The 14,588-nt window shown below is 43.6% G+C and overlaps 1 protein-coding gene across 6 annotated transcripts in view; it reads right to left on the reverse strand.

The window, feature by feature from the left end:
* Positions 1-14,588, reverse strand: part of zgc:123010 (uncharacterized protein LOC641500 homolog) — a 150,319-nt gene that overhangs the window by 91,701 nt on the left and 44,030 nt on the right. For all 6 annotated transcript variants that reach the window (XM_060842227.1, XM_060842226.1, XM_060842229.1 and 3 more), the window contains exon 3: positions 12,563-12,646. In XM_060842227.1, the coding sequence (XP_060698210.1) occupies positions 12,563-12,646 (84 nt within the window). The remainder of the gene's footprint in view (positions 1-12,562; positions 12,647-14,588) is intronic.

Below are 14,588 nucleotides of genomic sequence, written 5' to 3' on the forward strand. Positions count from 1 at the left end.
GGAGTTTTTGGGAACAGTGAGCATAATTCCGTAAGTTTTAAGACGGTGATGGATAAGAGTAAGGCTCACCCTCAGGTGAAAGTGCCAAACTGAGGCAAGGCTATTTACAACAACATTCGGCAGGAACGGGAGAAATTCGATTGGGGGAGATGGTAAATCCGCATCGGACATGTGGAAGTTTTCTAAAGGCCAGGTGATCAGAGTTCAGGACCAGCACGTTCCTGTGAGGATGATAGATAAGGAGGCAAGATTCATGAACCTTGGATAACAAGACACATTGAAAATTCAGTTAAAAAGAAAAAGGAAGCACATGTAATGTTTAGGAAACTAAAATCAAATTAGGAGTATAGGAGGAACAGAAAAAAATTTAAACAAGGAATTAGGAGGGCCAAAAGAAGCCATGACACATCCTTGGCAAGTAGGATCAAGGAGAATTCCAAGGCATTTCATATGTTTGTTAGGAGCAAGAGGACAGCTAGGGAAAGGGTGGCTCCACTCACGGACAATGGAGGGAACATCTGTGTGGAGCCACTTTAAGTGGGTGAGGTCCTTAATAAGTACTTCACATTGACATTCAGCTAGGAGACTTGGGTAATGGTGCGGTTAGGGAGGGGTGTGTTGAGATTGGTGGAGGTGGTATTGGGAGTCTTAAAAAAACATTAAGGTAGATAAGTCCCCAGGGCCTGATAAACTCTATTCCAGGAGACTGAGGGAGGTAAGGGAGGAGATTGCTGGGGGTCTTGACTGAGTTTCCCCTTTAAGCAGCAGCAAGGTCCCAGAAGATTGCAGAATAGTCAATCCCGTTCCTTTGTTTCAGAAAACAGGGATAATCCAGGAGATTACAGTAAATGGCAGGTCCTTTAGGAACACCGATATACAGAGGAATCTTAGAGTACAAGTCCATCGCTCCCAGAAAGTAGCAACTCAAATGGATAAGGTGGTAAAGAAGGCATATAGCATGCTTATCATCATAGGTCGGGGCACTGAGTATAAAAGTTGGCAAGTCATGTGACAGCTGTATAAGACTTTAGTCAGGCCACATTTTGAGTAGTGTGTGCAGTTCTGGTCATCATACTGTGGGAAGGACGTGGAGGCTTTGGAAAAGGTTTGAAGAGGTTTACCACAATGTTGCCTGGATTGGAGTGCATGAACTATAAAGAGTGCTGTAAGGAAACAAACTTAGATTGTTTTCACAACAGTTTCGGAGGCTGAGGTATGACCTGTTGTAATACGTAACATACAAGGCATAACTAGAAGGGGTAGGTGGAGATTTTTCCCAGGATGGAAATGTCAAATACTAGGCGGTGTAGGTTTAAGGTGAGAGGGGGAAAAATAAAAGATAATATGCAAGGGAAGTTTTTGTAACACCGAGTGTGGTAGGTGCCCAGAATGCATTACCAGGAGAGGTAGTAGAAGCAGAGAGGATGGCAATGTTTAAGAGCCATTTTGACAGTCACATGATCAGGCAGGGACTAGAGAGATACAGAACAGATGGGATTAGTATAGTATGGCATTGTGGTCTGTGCAGAAACAGTGGATGAAGGGCCTGTTCACATGCTGTACTATTCTATGGGCCTGATGATCAATATTTGTTTAATAAAACGGAAAAGAACACAGAACAGTACAGCACAGTACAGGCCCTTCGGCCCTCGATGTTGTGCCGACCTCTTGTTCTCCTCTAAGATCAGGCTAACCTACATCCCCTTCATCGTATTATCTTCCATGTGCCTATCCAAGAGTCGCTTAAATGTCCCTAATGTATCTGACTCTTCTACCACTGCTGGCAGTGCACCCACCACTCTCTGTGTAAAGAACCTATCTCTCTAACATCTCTCCTAAACCTTCCTCCAATCACCTTAAAATGATACCCCTTCGTGATAGCCATTTCTGCCCTGGGAAAAAGTGTCTGGCTATCCATTCTATCTATGCCTCCCATCATCTTGTCCATCTCTGTCAAGTCACCTCTCACCCTTCTTCAATCCAATGAGAAAGGCCCTAGCTCCCTCAAACATTCTTCATAAGACATGCACTTCAGTACAGACAGTATCCTAGTAAATCTCCTCCACACTCTCTCTAAAGCTTCTACATCTAGCCACAAAACGACATGACCAGCTATCCCTAGTAGCCATACACTCAGACAACCAGCAACATGAATTTGACTGGGAAAACACCACTATCATAGGACAAGCCAGACAGAGAACAGCCAGAGAATTCCTAGAAGCATGGCATTCATCCCCAAACTCCATCAACAGACACATTGACCTGGACACCATATACAAACCACTACAGCTGAAACTGACACCCGGAAACGGCAAGAACATCCATCAACAGACACATCGACCTGGACCCCACATACAAATCACTGCAGCTGAAACTGACACCCGGAAGCGGCAAGAACAAACCAATATAAATACCGGAAGAAACATCAAAGCAGCGCTTCACACGAGGCTCCAACAGCACTGATGATGTTCCCTAGCCAGGGAACGAAACGTTTGCAGCAAAAACTTCCAGCTCGGTGAGCAGAACCACAACAGCTTCTACATCTTCCTTGTAACGAGGCGACCAGGACTGAACACAGTATTCCAAGTGTCTAACCAGGGCTCTACAGAGCTGCAGCATAACCTCGCAGCTCTTAAACTCAATCCCCCTGCTAATGAAAGCCAATACACCATACGTCTTCTTGATAACCCTGTAAACTTGGGTGGCAACTTTAAGGGTTCTATGGATGTGGACCCCAAGATCCCTCTGTTCCTCCACACTGCCAAGAATCCTGCCTTTAACCCTGTATTCTGCATTCAAATTTGACCTTCCAAAGTGAGTGACTTCACACTTTTCCAGGTTGAACTCCATCTGCCATTTCTCAGCCCAGCTCTGCATCCTGTCAATGTCCCAGTGCAACCTCCAACAGCCCTCCACACTATCCACCTCTCCACCAACCTTCGTGTCATCAGCAAACTTACTAAACCACCTTCTGCTGCCTCATCCAAGTCAATTATAAAAATCACAAAGAGCAAAGGTCCCAGAAAACGTTCGGGTTTGTTCATGGTATTTCAACTTCTCATGTTCACATTCCTGTCTTTATTGCATATTCTATTGCTCAGCTCTGTGACCATTTAACCTTCACTGCTTTTGATTTCCTGTTTTGTTCCCGTCAAAAAACTTCAATGTACACAGCTGCTCAGTCTGCTTGATGTCATCACCAGTGCTGGACGTAGGAAATCCCCTACATTTGGCTCCAGAATTAAATTAACATCGAGAAAAATCAGAGTTATTCCACACGGATTGCCACAGATAGCTGTCTTCATCACTGCTCATTGATTAACAAATCTGGAGTCAATAATTCTGCATAAGTGTGTATATCTCTTAATGACACAAAATCACAGAGTATTTCATACAGAGATCAATAAGACAAGCCCAATTGCACCAATAAATCTCTGTCTCAAGGTTCCTCACTTGTGGAAAAGGAACAGCTCTGAGGCATGTCTCAAACCACTGACGTGAGTCCATTCATTTCAGCAACCAATTAAATAAAATAACGGGAAATATTTTGAGTTCCCGAGAACATCCTGTAGAATTCCATGATGATATTCTCCCTTGCATCTCCAGTATTCACTGCTGTCCAAATACAAGATGATCCTCTCAACACCACCAACACAGGGACTGAGGCAGGACAAGCAAGCAACTACAATGAGAGAGTCGAGCACTGTCTGTTCAGAAAAGGAGCAGTGACCAATAGAACAAACAAGAGGGGAAGAGGGGTCACGGTGATAAAAGGAAAGAGAGAAAGAGAGACTTAAAAAAAAAAGGTGTGGGGGTGGGGGGAGGTAGAGAAACAGGGAGAACCAGAATGAGAGAGACAGAGGGTGAAGGAAGAGAGGCTGTTGGAGGGAGTGAAAAAGCGAAAGGGAGAGTTGCAAGAGGGACTGAGAGTCTGAGTGAGAGGAAAAGATTGAGAAAGAGAGAGAGAGAGACACACACAAGATTGGGGTGTGGGGGAGACAGAAAGAAAGAGAGAGCAAAAAGCAGAGAGAGAGAGTGTGTGAGTGTGAGCCAGTGCAAAAAGGAGGGAAAGAGAGAGCAAAAAGAAGGGGGAGAGAGAGAGAGAGCGAGAGAGAGAGAGAGAGAGAGAGAGAGAGAAAGTAAGAGAGAGGGAGCTGCAGGGCCCATGAAATGACAGGAGGGAGAAATGTTAATTTCCATTTCTATAGCAACTTGATCACACATCTGGGAGTGTACCCAAGCGGCTGCTGTCTAATACAATACTGACTGGATGCAGATACTATTCATGGCAATAAATAGGAAGCAAGCCTGGAAAGGTTGAGGTGCCAAAATCAGCAAATGTTAAGTTAATCTGTTTTTGTTTTGATGGCATAATTCAAAAGCGGAAAGTTACCCTATTCTTTTTAAACATAATTACAAGGTCTTTAACGTCTAATTGAAACACAAAGGCAGACCAAACTGTTCAATGCTTCCGCTGAAGAACTTCAGTTCCAACAATTCAGTCAGCTCTTACCAACGTACAGTTGTGTTCGAGAGTCCTGGCTTAATATTTCAAAGGCCAAGCTGCTACACTGTGTAGTTCAGCAACTGTACTCTTGCCCCAAAACCACGTGGTTCTGAGGTCAGGTCCCACTCCAGGTCTCGGACAGAAAGATCAAGACTGACTTTCTCAGTATACTTCTAAAGGAGTGCTGCAGCGTCAACAGGCTCACCTTTCCAAGGTAACATTAAGCTGCATAAAAGACACAGAATGGAAAAGATCTTGGGCTGTGTTTAAACAGGAGCAGGGAGCGCTCTCCAATGACTTTGAGGTTGGGATGTCATTGCTGAGGTTGGTAAGGCCTATTCTTGAGTAGTTGTGTGCAGTTCTGACCATCCTGTTACAGGAAGGATTTTACTAAACTGGAGAGGGTTCAGAAGAGATTTACCAGGATGTTGCTGGGAATGGAGGGTTTGAATTATTAGGAGAAGTCGGGACATTTTTCAATGAAGCGTATGACATGAAGAGGTTTATAAGTCATGAGGGATATAGATAAGGTGAATGACATCTGTCTATTCCCTGAAGTGGGGGTGTTCAAAACTAGGGGGCATATTTTTAAAGTGAGGGGAGAAAGATTTGAAAAAGACATGAGAGGCAACACAGAGAGTGGTTTGTGTGGGGGATGAACTTTCAGAGGAAGTGGATGTGGGTACAGTTACAGTGTTTAAAAGATATTTAGATAAGTGCACGAACAGGAAATCTATAGACGGATTTGGACTAGGTGCAGGCAGGTGGGACTAGTGTAGTTTGGGATTATGGTCAGCATGAATTAATTGGGCCGAAGGGACTGTTTCTGTGCTGTATGACTCTATGACTCAATCAATTTCTATCCCTCAATCAACATGATGACAAGAAAGTCTGTCTGGCCCAGAAGACAGGAGCAGTAGGCCATTCAGCCCATTGACTCTGCTTCAACATTCAATAATCTGATCATCCTCAACTCCATTTTGCTGCCTTTTCCCCAGGACTCTCGATTCCCGTACTGATTAAAAACCTCTCGATCCCAGCTTTGAATATACTTAATGGCCCAGCCTTGACAGCCCTCTGCGGTAAAGAATTCCATAGATTCACTCCCCTCTGACAGAAGACATTTCTCATCTCTGTCTTAAATGTGTGACCCTTTATTCTGAGATTATTCCCTGTAGTCCTGGGCTCCCCTGTAAAGGGAAAACAAACTCTCTGCACATACCCTGCTGAGTCCCCCCATTGAGACCCCCTTAGCATCCTGTATGTTTAATGAGGTCACCTTTCATTCTTCTAAATCCCAATGAGTATAGGGCCAACCTAATCAACCTCTCCTTGTAAGACAGACCCTCCAAATCTGGTATCAGGTAGTGAACTATCTCTGGACTGCCTCCAATGCCAGGATATCTTTCCTTAGACAACAGGAAAGCAATGACTGCATTGCTGTTGACAGAGTTTTCTTCATTCATTCATGGAATGTGGGCATTGTTGCCGGTGCTGGCATTTAGTTCACATCCACAAGTACCCTTCAGAAGGCAAGCTGCCAACCTGGAAAAATGGTGCACTGAGAACAACCTAACTCTCAATGCCGGCAAAACCAAGGAACTCATTATTGACTTTCGGCAGGATGTTACTCATGCCCCCCTACACATTAACAGCACAGAGGTGGAACGAGTGGAGAGTGTCAAACTCCTGGGAGTGGTCATCCACAACAAGCTTTCTTGGACTCTTCATGTGGATGCACTGGTTACAAAGGCCCAACAATGTCTCTTCTTCCTCAGGCAGCTGAGAAAATTTGGCATGATGGTGAATACCCTTGCCAACTTTTATAGGTGCGCCATCTAGAGCATTCTGTCTGGATGTATCACTACCTGGTGTGGCAACTGTACTATTCAAGGTCGGAGACAGTTACAGAGAGTGGTGAACTCGGCCCGGACAATCACAAAGGCCAACCTCCCGTCTATAGGATCCATCTACCAGGCCCGCTATCAAGGAAAGGCCGCCAGCATTTTCAAAGATCCATCCCACCCTGGCAATGCTTTTCTACAGTCTCTACCATTGGGTAGAAGTACAGAAGCCTGAACACACACACCAGCCGGTTTCAAAACAGTTTCTACCCTACTGTTGTTAGAATATTGAATGGACTCACAAACTCTTAACATTTGCCTGTACCTGTGTTTTTGTTTTTTGCTGCTTTTAACCTATTATTTACTTATCTATTCTATTTAACTCTGTGATCTGCCTGTATTGCTCAGAAGACAAAACTTTTCACTGTGTCTCGGTACACATGAAGATGAATTCAATTCAATTCAATACAATTTAATACACTTCATTACAATTCAATTCGTTTTGAACAGCTGAGGCCATTTGGTGTAGGTAGACCCACAATGCTGTTAGGGAGGGGATTCCAAGACTATAGCCAAGCAATACTGAAGGAACAATGCTGTGATTTCTCCAAATCACGAAGGTGAGTGGCCTGGAAGGGAATTTACAGGTCATGTTCCCAAACAGCAGCAACCCTTGACCCTCTAAATGGTAGTGATCATGGGTTTGGAAGGTGTTGTCTAAGAAGCCTTGATGAACTTCTACAGTGCATCAAATAGATGATACAGAGCGAGGCCACTCAGCGGCGGGGGTGAAGGGAGCAAATGATTGTGGATGTGATGCCAATCAAATGGGCTCCATTTCCTGGGAGATGATTCTATTGAATTCATTTGGAGTTGCACCCACCCAAAGAAATGGACAGTATTCCATCAAACCTCAGAATTGTGGCTTATAGATGATGGACAGGCTTTTGGGAAAACAAGTTTGATTTGTTTTTCTATATGTAAGTAGGGGAGACATAGTTTAAGTGGTTTTTTTTGAGAACCATGAGGAGTAATAAGTTGTCTGGAGATTGGTTCACTTTAATTGAGGTTCTTTACAAACTGGGAGAAAGTGAGGACTGCAGATGTTGGAGATCAGAGTCAAAAAGTGTGATGCTAGAAAAGCACAGCCACTCAGGCAGCATCTGAGGAGCAGGAGAGTCGACATTACGAGCATAAGCTCTTCATCAGGAATGGCTTATGCTGGAAACGTCAACTGTCCTGCTCTTCAGATGCTGCCTGATCAGCTGTGCCTTTTCAGCACCACACTCTCGACTCAGGTTCTTTAAAAACCCTCAAGGTCAACAGTCCATCATTAAGCAACATTGGTCTTTACCATCTGTAAGCTGCAGAAATTCACCAACACTCTTTAGACAGCACCTTCCAAATTTATAACCACTAGCATTTAGAAGTACAGAGACTGTTACTATGTGAGAACATCATCTGCAAGTTCCTCTCCACGAGAAATTACAGAGAGATGTGAATGTAACCCAGTCGATCATGAAAACCAGCCTCCCTCCCACTGACAACAAAAACAGAAGTTGCTGGAAAAGCTCAGCAGGTCTGGCAGCATCTGTGCAGAGAAATCAGTTAATGTTTCAGGTCAAGTCTTCCTTCCATTGACTCCATCTAACTTCGCACTGCCTTGGGAAAGCAGCCAACATCAAAGACCCCTCTCACTCCAGTTATATCCTCTTCCATCGGGCAGAAGATATAACAGCTTGAAAACACGTACCAACAGAGTCAAGAACAGCTTCTTCCCTGCCATTATCAGACTTTTGAATGGATCTCTCATATAATAGAGTTGATCTTTCTCTGCACCTTCTCTGTAACTGTAGTACTATATTCTACATTCTATTCTATTATCTCAATGTTCTTATGGAAAACATCAGAAGTCATATGACACCAGGTTATAATCCAGCTGGTTTGTTTGAAATCACAAGGTTCTGGAGCGCTGCTCCTTCATCACTTAATAAACCACTCCACCATACAAAGCAGCAGCACTCTGAAAGCTTGTGATTTCAAATAAACCTGTTGGACTATAACCTGGTGTCATGTGACTTTTGACTTTGTCCACCCCAATCCAACACTGGCACCTCCACATCGTATTTATATAAGGTACGATTTGTCTGGACAGCATGCAAAACAGAACTTTTCATTGCATCTTGGTACATGTGGTAACAAATGAATCAAGTCAAATCCAAGCCACTCCCTATCATGACTTGGAAATATTCCTTCAGTATTGAGCACTAATTGATGTCATATCTCCTACATACTAACAGTGATGACACTTCAGAAGTATCACATGCACTCTCCAGTGCTCTGGGACATTCAGTGGTTGAGAAAGATGTTATTAGTATGTTACAATTGTTAGGGCAGACAAGCGAACAAAAAAAAGGTAAAGTTGCCATATTCCTACTGGACCAAAGGCTGCTCTCTGATACGAACCCATACTGTTGGCATCACTATGGATTGCAAAAGAGCCAACCTGCCAACTGAACCAGCTACTGTCAAGCTATAACCTGGATCACAACATCCATCTCTCTGAAGGAATTCATTTCACAGCCTTTGCTGATGTTGTGCTGTGTGGAAAATTAAAGGGATTGACACAATCAGAGTGATACTGACAGGAGAATGAACAGTTGCTCAAATCAATACACAATGCCTTGTAATACTGAATCAGGAATAAACAGCTCGCCAAATAGCCTACTCAATACTTGATTTATTAGGACACCTGATGATCTAACGTTGAGCACATGGAAAAGGAAATCCCCTCAAGCTCAAGCTCAATGCTTTTCTTACAAATCTGACAGGTTGCTTAAAGTGTAAGTTGAAGTGTTGCATTATTTAATCTGCCACTTGACAGAGTAGAGCAAATCTTGCTGGGAAAAAAAAGACATCTTATCAAAAGCTTTCCATCTTGTGTTCATCAAGACAAATGCAAGAACAGGAAATTTCAAATGCCTACAATTTATACTGTGATGTAGCTTCATTACATATTATTGTTGAATATAAATATTAGGGGAAGCAACAACCCAGTGGTATCATCAATGGACTATTAACCCAGAGAGTCGATGAAGGACTTATGCCCGAAATGTTGATTCTCCTGCTCCTCGGATGCTGCCTGACCAGCTGCGCTTTCCCAACACCACACTCTTTGACTCTGATCTTTATTAATCCACAACCACTATCATTTAGAAATACAGGCACTTGCTATTTGAGAACGTCATCTGCAACTTCCTCCCCACGAGAAACTACAGAGCAATGTGGATGTAGCCCAGTCTATCCTGAAAACCAGCCTCCATCCCATTGACAACAAAAACAGAAATTGCTGGAAAAGCTCAGCAGGTCTGGCAGCATCTGTGCAGAGAAATCAGAGTTAACGTTTCGGGTCAAGCTTTCCTTACATTGACTCCATTTACACTTCCTGCTGCCTAGGGAAGCAGAGACCCAGGTAATGTTCAACAGACCCAGGTTTGAATCCTCCCATGACAGGTGGTGGAATATGAATTCAATAAAATAATCTGGAATTAAGAGTCTAATGATGACCATACTCCATCGCCAATTGTTGGAAAAATCCATCTGGTTGACTAATGCCCTTTAAGGAAGGAAACTGCCTTCTTTACCCTGGTCTGGCCTACATGTGACCCCCAGACCCACAGCAATGTGGGTAACTCTTAACTGCCCTCTGGATGGGCATTAAATGCTGCCTAGCCAGCGATGCCCTTATCCCATGATTGAAAAACAATTTGGAGATTTGGGTCTTAAAGTGGACTGCACTAGGGTGGCACGGTGGCTCAGTGGTTAGCACTGCTGCCTCACAGCACCAGGAACCCAGGTTCAATTCCTGCCTCCGGCAACTATCTGTGTGGAGTTTGCATGTTCTCCCTGTGTCTGCGTGGGTTTCCTCTGGGTGCTCCGGTTTCCTCCCACAATCCAAAGATGTGCAGGTCGGGTGAAATGGCCAGGCTAAATTGCCCATAGGATCAGGTGCAATAGTCAAGGTTAAATATATGGTAGGGGAATGGGTCTGGGTGGGTTACTCTTCAGAGGGTTGGTGTGGACTTGTTGGGCCGAAGGGCCTGTTTCCATTGTGTAGGGAATCTAATCTATCTCATGTCTAGCTTTAACTATGCCTAGATTTGTATTTCTTTATTAAGTGGTTTAAGATGGGAGAAACACAGTTTAAGTTTTGCTTTTGAGAACCATGAATGGTACCGATTCTCTGGAGATTTTTTCACAGTTAATTAAGGCTGTTTAAAAACCAAGGTCAATCGTTTAGTGCTTTGTGAAACGAGAAGTAGAATGAGAAACAAAATGGGCTGTTAAGCAGCAACGAGGTGTTCTTGACACAAGATAGAGATGAAAACAAGAAATCTTTTAGAAAGAGAGAACGATCCAGAAGGTTAGGTAGTGGACAGGTTTCTTTCAAAGATAAACAGATCATTCAGAGAGAAAAAGCTTATAACATCAATATTGCTGGTTGCCGTCTCCAAACCAATCAAGTGAAGTTCTAAAGCGGCTTAGAAATCAGTGAAGGAAAAGTTTCAGAAACAAAAAATTCCTCCTACAACAAATTCCTCCTACAAGGCTGGCGAATGCATGAGTTTAAGTAACACATGTTACGGAGTAAGCATGCCATGTTAGCAGCCTGTTTAAGGGTCTCAAAGAAACACTAAATAAAAATAATAACATTGAGTGAATGCAGACAATTGCCAGAAAAATACCAAATACAATATTGTTCACTAAACAGATAAACTTAAGGTGGAAATAAGAGTAGACTGTTCACTGAAGTTTGAGTATCTGTAAGGCTGTTGTTGAAAGAGGTAAAAAAAGGTTGAACTTTTATTTTTGACATTTTCAATAAAATAACTTCAAACATTTTTTATGTAATATTATGATTTGGACTGGGGTGTACAAAGTTAAAAATCACACAACACTGGGTTATAGTCCAACAGGTTTATTTGGAAACACTAGCTTTCGAAGTGCTGCTCCTTCATTGGGTGATTGTAGAGAATAAGATTGTAAGACACAGACTTTATAGCAAAGGTTTGCAGTGTGATGTAACTGAAATTATAAATTGAAAAAGACTGGGATTGTTTGTTAAGTCTCTCATTTTTTAGAATGATCATGTTGGTTTCAGTTCTTTCGTGTGTAGGTCACAGAACATTTTTTTAAAAATTACATCATTCTCAAGTGAACTTTAACAATTGGTGTCATGTCGGCCCAGATAAGGTATTGAAGGTGTTAGCTCCCTGTGTGAGGCTGTCTGTGCCACAATGGTATAAATTCACTCCACAAACTTTAGGGTGTGTGTGTGTGTGTGTGTGTGTGTGTGTGTGTGTGTGTGTGTGTGTGTGTGTGTGTGTGTGTGTGTGTATATATAGGGGGTGGTGTTGGGGGACACCAATGGACACTGCAGAACAATCAACTGACAGGAGCGCTCCCTCCCAGTCGGAGAGCACTTCAACGGTCCGGGACATTCGACCTCGGACCTTCGGGTGACGGTCCTCCATTGTGGACTTCGGGACAGGCAACAATGAAAACTGCCCGATTCAGGATTACCAATCCAGTGGTATTACCATGACAGCACCACCTCTCATTACGAAACCTCTCAAAATTTTATAGAATCACAGAGAGCAGAAGAGGCCTTTCTGCCCATCAAGATACATGAGAAACACCTGACCTTCAACCTAGTCCCATTTACAGCACTTGGCCCGTAGCCTTGAATGTTACAATGTGTCAAATGCTCATCCAGGTCCTTTATAAAAGGATGTGAAGCAACTCGCTTCCACCACCCTCTCAGCGCACTTCAGACCATTACCACCCTCTGAGTAAAAAGGTTTTTCCTCACAACCCTCCAAACCTCCTGCCCCTCAACCTGAACCCATGTCCCCTCATGATTAGCCCTTCAACTGAGGGGACAGTTGCTCCTTATCCATTCTGCCCATGTCCCTCGTGTTTATTGGGTTATACCTCATTCTTTTCTTCACTAGCAATGTTACTACTATTAGCAAATTTTGAGAAGATTTGTAGCTCAGGTTGATGATAAGTCTGTAAGTTAGCTCACTGAGCTGGAAGGTTTGTTTTCAGATGTCCGTCACCATGACTAGGTAACATCATCATCTCCTCTCAACCGGTGATACCCTGGATACTACTATCATTGAAAAGCAACAAAATAAAAATCACAAACCTTTTTTTTGGCTCTTCGCCTTTCTGCCTTTTTCTTTGCTCTTTCCTGGTCTGTTATGTGTTTGTCCAACTTGATTCCATTGTCCTGTTGGTAAATAGAGGGCAGTTACGATTAACATTACGATTAACCTTCATGACTTCAAGAGTCAGAAACTATGATATTTAATGTCCCGAGGACACTCGGGTAGAAAGACAGACCATCATTACAAGGTTGGAGCCCGTGTGATGCCATGCTCAGCAACTGCAAAATCAGTGCTCATCACATTAGGCAAATAAGCACCACAACATGATTGAAAACTGTCCTGTTATATGCCCTACCCAATATTCAGCTTTCTTGTAGCCAATGGAGTCCAGACAGATGAGGAGAATCCCACCCAGTGGCAATTGTCAAGCCCTTCAAATAATCCTTTGCTGGGTCAATTCACCCAGGTCCTCAGACACTCTCAAAACAGAGGAAATCACCAAAAACCCACAGATTCCCTGCAGTGTGGAAGCAGGCCATTCAGCCCATGCTGACCCTCTGAAGAGCATCCCACCCAGTAACTATGCATTTCCCATGGTCAATCCACCTCGCCTGCATATCCATAGATACTACAGGCAATTTAGCATGGCCAATCGACCTCGCCTGCATATCCATAGACACCACAGGCAATTTAGCGTGGCTAATCCACTAAGCCTGCACATCTTTGTGACTGTGGGAGGAAACAGAACACCTGGGAGAAACCCACACAAGCACAGGGAGAACATGCTGATCCCACACAGACAGTTGCCTGAGTGTGGAATCGAACCCAGCTCCCTGGCACTGTGAGGCAGCTGTGCTAACCACTGAGCCACCATATTGCCCTTAAATTTAGAGGCAGGAAATTTAGGGGTGAATTTAGGAAGCATTTAAAATGGTGCAATTCTGGAATTCAATCCCACCAAAAGGCTATGGGGATGAATGGAATTTTGTAAGTCTGAAATCAAGGCATTTCATTCACTTGGTGAGGATGTTGAACAATACGCAGCTAAAGTGCATATTGGCCATTATCTTAATTGTGTAGCGAGAGACGATCAGAGGCTTACTCCTACTTTACCGGTTACCTGTGAAATTACAGGGTTTCCATTCAGATTGAAGACTGCAGCCACTTGACCGTAGATTATACTCTGACCAGTCCTTGCAGACAACGGTGACAATGTGCAGATTCTGTTCTATCCAGTTCCAACTACATTCCACAGCCCATGTTAATCAGTTCTGAACTTAACCAACGCCCAGCTGAACAACTGGACAATTGCCTCTCAACAAAAAAACTGGGAGATCTGCGGATGCTGGAAACCAGAAGCAAAGAAAAAAATTGCTGGAAAATCTCAACAGGTCTGGTAACATCTGTGGGGAGGAATCAGAGTTAATGTTTCAGGTTGAGTGATCCTTCTTCAGAACTGTGTTCTGATGTTGCTGGCAATTCTGTTTCCAGCAATTACTTTTTTTGTGGACAATTGTCTATATAGTAAATTAGAGCTAGAGATTAGTTTAATTTACCATGAGAAAGACTGCCTGGATGTCACAGAAACTATGCTTTACAGTTGTACTAGTCACAATCATTAGATTACTTACAGTGTGGAAACAGGCCCTTCGGCCCAACAAGTCCACACCGACCCGCCGAAGCGCAACCCACCCATACCCCTACATTTACCCCTTACCTAACACTACGGGCAATTTAGCATGGCCAATTCACCTGACCCGCACATCTTTGGACTGTGGGAGGAAACCGGAGCACCCGGAGGAAACCCACACAGACACAGGGAGAACGTGCAAACTCCACACAGTCAGTCGCCTGAGTCGGGAATTGAACCCGGGTCTCAGGCGCTGTGAGACAGCAGTGCTAACCACTGTGCCACCGTGCCGCCCACTCATACAGTGTGGCTAAAATTGATTTGGTGGAAAAGCGCAGCGCTTTTCCAGCAACACATTTTCAGCTCTGACCTCCAGCATCTGCAGACCTCACTTTCTCCTAGAATTGATTTGGGGTAACAATGGAAGCATTGAT

Source organism: Hemiscyllium ocellatum, chromosome 22 (assembly GCF_020745735.1).
Source record: "Hemiscyllium ocellatum isolate sHemOce1 chromosome 22, sHemOce1.pat.X.cur, whole genome shotgun sequence".
In the NCBI taxonomy this organism is placed as follows: domain Eukaryota; kingdom Metazoa; phylum Chordata; class Chondrichthyes; order Orectolobiformes; family Hemiscylliidae; genus Hemiscyllium; species Hemiscyllium ocellatum.